Consider the following 9,199-nt stretch of genomic DNA (forward strand, 5'->3'; position numbering starts at 1 on the left):
AAGGACCTCCTCGGTCAATTCAGATTCAACTAAAGTTGGAGAAACTGACACCCGCCAGTCATCTTTGAGCAACGGAGTTACTCGTAGCGATTAAACTAGTCTCTCGTAAGCGTACGAGTAATGTCGGTCCGAGCCGCTTCGATCCAACAATACCGCGGAATCTAGAAAAGACTAAGGAGGGCAGCAAAACACACATCTCCGCCCACAAAAACTTTTGTGTTCTACTCGAGAAGACATCTACGCATGAACCTAGCTCATGATGCCACTGTTGGGGAACGTCGCATGGGAAACAAAAATTTTCCTACGCGCACGAAGACCTATCATGGTGATGTCCATCTACGAGAGGGGATGTGTGATCTACGTACCCTTGTAGACCGTACAGCAGAAGCGTTAGTGTACGCGGTTGATGTAGTGGAACGTCCTCACGTCCCTCGATCCGCCCCGCGAACCGTCCCGCGATCAGTCCCACGATCTAGTGCCGAACGGACGGCACCTCCGCGTTCAGCACACGTACAGCTCGACGATGATCTCGGCCTTCTTGATCCAGCAAGAGAGACGGAGAGGTAGAAGAGTTCTCCGGCAGCGTGACGGCGCTCCGGAGGTTGGTGATGACCTTGTCTCAGCAGGGCTCCGCCCGAGCTCCGCAGAAACGCGATCTAGAGGAAAAACCGTGGAGGTATGTGGTCGGGCTGCCGTGGAAAAGTCGTCTCAAATCAGCCCTAAAACCTCCGTATATATAGGTGGGAGGGAGGGGAGGAGGCAGCCTCAAAACCTAAAGGTTTGGCCGAAATTGGAGGTGGAGAAGTCCTACTCCAATCCTACTTGGAGTAGGATTCCACCTTCCCACTTGGAAACTCTTTCCACCTTGTGTTTTTTCCTTCTCAAACCTTATGGGCCTTGGTGGGAACTTATTCCAGCCCACTAGGGGCTGGTTTATCTCGTCCCATAGCCCATGAGACCCCTTGGGGCGTGACACCCCTCCTGATGGTCCCCGGCACCCCTCCCGGCACTCCCGGTACACTACCGATGAGCCCGAAACTTTTCCGGTAATGCACAAAAACCTTCCGGTAACCAAATGAGGTCATCCTATATATCAATCTTCGTTTCCGGACCATTCCGGAAACCCTCGTGATGTCCGTGATCTCATCCGGGACTCCGAACAACATTCGGTAACCAACCATATAACTCAAATACGCATAAAACAACGTCGAACGTTAAGTGTGCAGACCCTGCGGGTTCGAGAACTATGTAGACATGACCCGAGAGACTCCTCGGTCAATATCCAATAGCGGGACCTGGATGCCCATATTGGATCCTACATATTCTACGAAGATCTTATCGTTTGAACCTCAGTGCCAAGGATTCATATAATCCCGTATGTCATTCCCTTTGTCCTTCGGTATGTTACTTGCCCGAGATTCGATCGTTAGTATCCGCATACCTATTTCAATCTCGTTTACCGGCAAGTCTCTTTACTCGTTCTGTAATACAAGATCCCGCAACTTACATTAAGTTACATTGCTTGCAAGGCTTGTGTGTGATGTTGTATTACCGAGTGGGCCCCGAGATACCTCTCCGTCACACGGAGTGACAAATCCCAGTCTCGATCCATACTAACTCAACGAACACCTTCGGAGATACCTGTAGAGCATCTTTATAGTCACCCAGTTACGTTGCGACGTTTGATACACACAAAGCATTCCTCCGGTGTCCGTGAGTTATATGATCTCATGGTCATAGGAACAAATACTTGACACGCAGAAAACAGTAGCAACAAAATGACACGATCAACATGCTACGTCTATTAGTTTGGGTCTAGTCCATCACATGATTCTCCTAATGATGTGATCCCGTTATCAAGTGACAACACTTGCCTATGGCCAGGAAACCTTGACCATCTTTGATCAACGAGCTAGTCAACTAGAGGCTTACTAGGGACAATGTTTTGTCTATGTATCCACACAAGTATTGTGTTTCCAATCAATACAATTATAGCATGGATAATAAACGATTATCATGAACTAAGAAATATAATAATAACTAATTTATTATTGCCTCTAGGGCATATTTCCAACAGGAACTCCGTTCCAAAACAACTTTAGTCCCGGGTCGTGGCAAAACCAAATCGTAAAATAAAGTAGTACTCAAATTAGTATGCATTCAATTATAAGCAAATACATCATCTCTTCTGTCCGTACATCGTCGAATATTATCACTAATACTCCTCGAATACTATCATACATATAGCATCACTGATACATCTAGAACTGTAGCGCCCGACGGGTATCGGCGCGGGCGGTGGACACCCAAAGAGAAGGAACCATCACAGGATCATAGCTCCAGTGAGATCCCCGAAGAACCTGTCAGGTATGCTCGAACCTGCCCTCCAACGCAACCCTGTAGCGACGGACGTGCTCATCCTCCTCGCTGACACGGTGACATACCACCTCCGCGGTGTCCGGAAGCCTCGGCACCCTCACTGGCCCACGCGACCGCCACCAAACGAGGATCGGGTCAACGACGGGCTGGCTCCTCACCAACCTACGCCCCCCGGAAGGTAGCATCTCCCAATACCAGCCGGGCGGAGCCCAGTCCCGGACAGGGCCTCTCTGATCAAGCAGGTGTCCTCCGCCGAGTCGACGACGAGGATGCGAGATAGGCATCGTAAAATGAACTAAAAAATAAACTAGTTCCATTAATTTTCTTGCTAAAAAAAACTATTAACACTTAAGCATATACAATAGCAAAATTAAACTATTAACACTTAAGCATATACAATATTACTAATTTCCTTTTTCTTCTTTTCTTCTCCTCTCCTCCTCTTCTTATTCTCTTTTTTCTTCTTTTCTTCTCCTCCTCTTCTTATTTTCCTTTTTCCTAATTCTAAATATTACTAACCCTAATAATCTAGCACAAACCTAATAACAATAGGAATTAAATGACAAAAAAAATCTTTTTCTTCTTTTCTTCCCTTTTTCTTCCTTTCTTCTCCTTTTTCTTCTTTTCTTCTCCTTTTTCTTCTTTTATTCTACTCGCCGGAGTGTTGGGGAGGAGGGGGCGGGGGGCTTACCGGCCGGAGGTGTCGATGGCGCGCGGCGAGGAGGACGACGCGGAGGACGGCACAGAGGACGGCGCGGCGGCGAGGAGGACGGCAGGCGGCGGCGAGCAGGACGGCGGGCAGCCTGACGGCGTCGTCAAGTTCGTCGTTGTGGGGCGCCGGGCAGGAGAACGAGAGGAAGAAGAAGAGAAATGGACGAATTGGGTTGGAAATTTTCGAAGTCCCGCTTAAATAGGTGGATCAATAGTCCCGGTGCGTGGCACGAGCCGGGACTAAAGACCCCCTTTAGTCCCGGGTGGAGCCATGCCCTGGGACTAAAGGCCTCTTTTCGGGCAGACCAAGATGCGAGAAGCAGGGGGTCTTTAGTCCCGGTGCGTGGCTCCAGCCGGGACTAAAGGGTGTCTTTAGTCCCGGGTCGTGGCTCCACCCGGGACTAAAGCTCCTCCTCGGCTGCACGATAAATTTAGTCCCACCTCGCCCAGCGAGGGGGACTAACACTTGTTTATAAGCCCCGTCGCAGCTTGTCCATCGAGCTCCTCTCTAAAGCAGGCTTACGGGCCTAAACTTACTGAAAATTGAAACTATATTCGAAATTGTGGAGAAAATTCAATCTGAATTCAAAGTGAGTTCACTTTGAATTTAGATTGAATTTTCTCTATGATTTCTCATATAGTTTCAAATTTTTTCTATTTTCAAAATTAATTATTTTGACTATCCAAACTATTAACTTATTTTGTTATTTTCAATTAAAAACTATGTTTATTAAAAATTCTTTTTGCATATTTGAGAATTTGACAAAACTATGATAATGAAAAGTGTTTGAAATTGAATAAATAATGCAAAACTATTTTCTATTTTCAAAAGTAATTATTTTGACTATCCAAACTATTAACTATTTTTCATTTTCAATTAAAAACTATGTTTATTAAAAATTCTTTTTGCATATTTGAGAATCTGACAAAACTATGATAATGAAAAGTGTTTGAAATTGAATAAATAATGCAAAACTATTTTCTATTTTCAAAAGTAATTATATTGACTATCCAAACTATTAACTATTTTGTTATTTTCAATTAAAAACTATGTTTATTAAAAAATATTTTTGCATATCTGAGAATCTGACAAAACTATGATAATGAAAAGTGTTTGAAATTGAATAAATAATGCAAAACCAATATCTAGCACAAGGAGAAGAAGGAGAAACGACCCCCACAGCAACAGTCGACATTCTTCTTCTCTCATGTATGGTGGACACTCCCTCACCTGATTTTTCGACCGTCGATGATGGTCGCTACTCCTTCTTCCCCTAGTGCATAACAAATATCTAGCACAAAGAGAAGAAGGAGAAGCAACTCCCACAACAACAGTCCGCATTCTTCTTCTCTCATGTATGGTGGACACTTCTTTTTGTATATATATGTGGTCGAAATGCATGAGACCATGAAGTTAGAAAGGGCTAAACCATTCAAAAGTAGCAAATGAAGTTAGAAAGGGCTAAACCATTCAAATTTGGAAACTATAATGGCACAAACAAAAATTAGACATATATAAATTGGTCCAAGCAGTACATGATACTAGTCCAAACAGTACATAATAATAGCTACCATATATATATAAACAAGTGTTCGACGTTGAGAACACTACTCGTCTGAATCGTCTGAACCAGAATGTCCACCTTCCTCGAGGTGACGCTGGCCATAGTTGACGACTCGAATCTTGCGGTACAACTCGTATGAAACGTATGCATCTTTTGCTGCATACTCAATGTTGATAGGATCAAGTGGGCCCTTCTCCCAAAGTTTGTGCTGAGACTTTGGGAAACTGGTCTTCCTATCACCATATTCCTCGTCGATCAAGGCAAGTGCCATATGAGCCATCGAAGTCCTCTCATGTCGAAGCATGAATACCGTTTGGAGATCAACGAGGCAACCAGCTGGTATCTCAATACCGAAGCTGTGCCTCATCTTCAGCTTGTCGTTCCTTATGTCAACGCTAGCAAAAGTGATGCCGCTGCGAAGGAAGTCCATGAGTTCTGGACAATGCTTGTCACTCCTGCAACAGAAACAAATTAAAATGGAAAAAATGTTACATACTGTTGCAATAAGGAAACATGTTTCACTACAACTAAAGAGAAAATTATCTTTAGGATTCAAATAGAACATATGCAATGGAACCTAGAGAGATCACTATAGCTATCCAATGGAACCTAGAGAGATCACTAGCTATATGCAATTTTCATGACTATGACATATCATATTGCTATCCAATGGAACCTAGAGAGATCACTAGCTATATGCAATTTTCATAACCTTGGATCAAAGAACACCGCATAAAGTTGTATCACTACAACTATGATTTCAATGGAACATATTGAACCAATCAGATTTTTCAGATTGTGGAACACTATTCCAATCAGATTGTGTTCCCTACAACTAATCAAAATTGTTTCACTACAACTATTTGAAGCGAACCAACTATGATTCCAATGGAACATATTAAACACTAGTTGATTCTAATACGATTTTTCAGATTATGGAACACTATTCCAATCAGATTGTGTTCCCCTTCAACTAATCAAAATTGTTTCACTACAACTATTTGAAGGGAACCAACTATGATTCCAATGGAACATATTAAACACTAGTTGATTCTAATACGATTTTTCAGATTATGGAACACTATTCCAATTAGATTGTGTTCCCCTTCAACTAATCAAAATTGTTTCACTACAACTATTTGAAGGGAACCAACTATGATTGAAACAAATAAACTTACAATGTCATTATCTTGGATCAAAGAAAGCCTCAAAACTTACCTCGCCCATTGGAAGATCAAGACATGGCATGCGAAGCATAGTTGGATGACGGCAACACCGCGTTGATCGGCCGTGTACTCCAGATCAAGCCCCAAGAACTTCTCATGCTCCATTGCATCGTCAAACCATTTTTCCTTCAACTGTTGAAGTAAAAACGGCACCTCCCTGCTCTCGTTCGTGTACACGACATCGAGCTTGGTCGTGCCATGTGCGAGCACCTTAATAAATTTAGTTGGCATGGTGGAAGAAGAGAAGGGAAGAAGAGAGGAGAAGAACAGAGAGCAAGAGCGAGAGAGAAGAAGAAACAGAGAAATGGCGACTGTGTGCTTCGGTTCGTGCTTTTCATCGCCCGAAACGACGCGGGATGCAAACCGTTTGGGCCTTTAGTCCCGGGTTGAGCCACCAACCGGGACTAAAGAGGTATACCAACGGTTGCCACCACTACGACAGGCCACGTGTTAGACCTTTAGTCCCGGGTTGAGCAACCAACCGGGACTAAAGGGGGATACGAACGGTTGCCACCACCACTGCCCGCCGCGTAGCCCTTTAGTCCCGGTTTGGGACACGAACCGGGACTAAAGGCTCCTTACGGGCCGGGACTAAAGCCTCGAGGGAGGCATTGAGAATTGGGGCGACGTGGTCGGGCCTTTAGTCCCGGCCCAGAGGCAGGCCGGACTAAAGGGTCCCGGCCAAAGGCCCGTTTTCACTAGTGTAATACGTTAACAAGGTCACCTAATATTTAAGCATCATAATACTATTTAAATAAGGTGTTAAGAATTCTAGAAAATACATGATACAATATATTAATATCAAACATCGTGAGTATCATCTTCCGCCAGAGAGGTCAGATATGGTGCCGACGGTCATCGCCGTCGATGAGAATGGGCTCGACATGGATTGCAACTCCTTTCTTTCCTTGAGAGCTAACAAGTTGAAGCTCAAAGTTGTGCGTGTCATCTCCGGGAGTGGCAATTCGCCATCAAGATACTGCAATACTTGTTGCATCATGGGCCTTGCAGAGGGAGATGGGTGTGAGCACAACAGTCCAATCTTGAGAATTAGGCACACCTCATCAGAGTTGTACTCGTGTTGCAACCTTGGATCTGCTGCCTCGATGAGTGACTCTCTATGCAAGTGGTCAAGTACCCAGTCCGCCAACAAGATTTGGTTGCCTTGCTTGTCTTGCTTGATCGGTCGTCGTCCGCAAGCTACCTCAAGCATGAAAGTTCCGAAGGCGAAAGCATCGGTTAAAGGGGTGGCTTTCCCTGTTCGCACTAACTCCGGTGCTAGATACCCCGTGGTTCCAACCACACGTGTTGTTTGTGGGTTGGTGCCATGCTCATATAACTTTGCAAGCCCAAAATCACCTAGCCGTCCATTCATTTCCTTGTCTAGGAGCACATTGCTTGTCTTGACGTCTCGGTGGATGACGACTTTCTCCCACCTCTCGTGCAGGTAGTGTAAGCCACAAGCGACCCCTTTGATGACATGCAACCTTTGAGCCCAATCCAAGGTCATGCCATCTCCATCTCCATGGCCGTATAGATACTTGTCCAGGCTACCGTTTGGCATGTAATCGTACACCAAAATGAGCTCATCTTTTCGCCGACAATAGCCAAGTAACTGCACGAGGTTACGGTGTTTGATGCGGCCAATACTTACAATCTCCGCGACGAACTCCTTCACCCCTTGCTTGGATCCATGGGAGACCTTCTTCACGGCGATCTCTACTCCGGATGCCGGAAGCACCCCCTTGTACACCATGCCGAAGCCTCCTGCACCAAGCAGGTGCTTGTCCTTAAACCCTTTGGTGGCTTGGAAAAGATCTTTGTACGCGAACCGGTGCGGCCCGAACTCCATCTCCCAATCTTCCCGCACTTCCGTGTACCTCAACCGCCTTCTCACAAGCAGAACCAAGGCGATGCCGACGGCGAGGACGACAACGGCGCTTGCTATTGGCAGGGTTATCTCCAGGACTCTTGAGCGAGGCTTGGGCCCCAGCTGCGGCAGCTTTGGCAGCTTGGCGGCGTCAATCGCCGGGGCAGGTCCGTCTATGCCCAAGCTCCAACCAAGAACGTAGTGCCGGGTGTTCACCGGTCCCGTCGACGACGAGAAGCCGATGTACGACGGCTCCACTGCTAGCACCGTGGACAGGTTTTGGGTGGTGCTGAGCAACGGCTTGCTGGGTCTCGCCATCCAAAGTGGAGCCATGGTGACATCGATCTGGGTGGTCACCCTGTCGTAGTCCACCCAGAATTGCATCGCGGCACGGCTGATGAGGCTTACATTCTGGAAGCCGCCGCCGTTACGGTCGTCGTAGTAGCCAGCCTCGTGGGACACCACGGAGGTAAGGCCGTTGATGTCGACACCGACGTGGTTGTTGTTGATGTCACGGAACTCGATGTTCTGCACGGTGTCCAGCTCGACGGCGAACAGGTGGTTGGCCGCGCTGCCGTCGTTCTGGGCGTTGGTGACGCCGAAGTACTGGTCCGTGAGCCCGGCCGACAGGCTCCTGACGCCGGGCGCGATGACGAGCGCCAGGCCGTGGGTGCTGAAGTCGGTGTAGCTGGAGACGATGCCGCAGACGAAGGCGACCGAGAAGGACCGCACCGTGCCGGTGCCGTCCGGTGACCCGCGGAGCCGCAGGGGGGCCGGGTGGAACGCGTGGCCCTTCTGGTGGGTGGTGGCGTTTGTCAGCTCCACCAGGCCGGTCGCCGTGATGGTGGCCGCGCCGTCGAGGACGAGGTTCGAGCCGGTGAAGCCGGTGTAGACGAACTGCTCGCCGTCGGCGTCGGCAGCGGCGACGACGGGCGGAAGTGGAAGGATGACGCCAGCGGAGAGGAAGAGGATCAGGAGGAAGAACATGTGCATCATCGCCATTCGTGGATTGAAGACTGAAGTGATGAAGTGACGAGGCACCTTTAGCTGTAGGAGAATGCGTCTGCGCGAGGTTGTCTGAAAATCACATCAACGGAGTAGTCGTATTAATTAATTATTTGACTCCTTTCAGTCCTCCCAAGGCACGCATGCAGGCGCAGCGGTGTGAACCGATGACCACCGGCCGGCGGCTAGTCCGGCGGGCGACGGCGACGTGTATGTTTGAACGTGGATGAGAACGAAGGTGAACCACAGGCCTGCTGCCCGCGGGAGAAAAATGCAGGAAACGACCAATGGAGTCAGCCAATCAGTCCAAGTCAACATGGATGGAGCTACCATGACGACGCCAACTGCAAACAAGTGTACTCAGCCGTCGCTGTGTGGAGTATAATAAAAGTCCGGTCTAAGGACCACATTCGATCGGTCCGAAAGATCAGTACCGCCAACTC

The 9,199-nt window shown here is 47.5% G+C and overlaps 1 protein-coding gene across 1 annotated transcript; it reads right to left on the bottom strand.

Moving 5' to 3' along the window:
* Positions 1 to 6,588: 6,588 nt before the first annotated feature.
* On the bottom strand, positions 6,589 to 9,199 carry LOC123404478 (L-type lectin-domain containing receptor kinase SIT2-like). Its single transcript, XM_045098411.1, has one exon. The coding sequence runs from the start codon at positions 8,751 to 8,753 to the stop codon at positions 6,699 to 6,701; it is 2,055 nt and encodes a 684-aa protein (XP_044954346.1). The 5' UTR covers positions 8,754 to 9,199; the 3' UTR covers positions 6,589 to 6,698.

Source organism: Hordeum vulgare, chromosome 6H (assembly GCF_904849725.1).
Source record: "Hordeum vulgare subsp. vulgare chromosome 6H, MorexV3_pseudomolecules_assembly, whole genome shotgun sequence".
Taxonomy (NCBI): domain Eukaryota; kingdom Viridiplantae; phylum Streptophyta; class Magnoliopsida; order Poales; family Poaceae; genus Hordeum; species Hordeum vulgare.

Coding starts and splice junctions, on each gene's coding strand:
- LOC123404478 (XM_045098411.1), bottom strand. CDS start 8,753: ATGGCGATGATGCACATGTTCTTCCTCCTGATCCTCTTCCTCTCCGCT.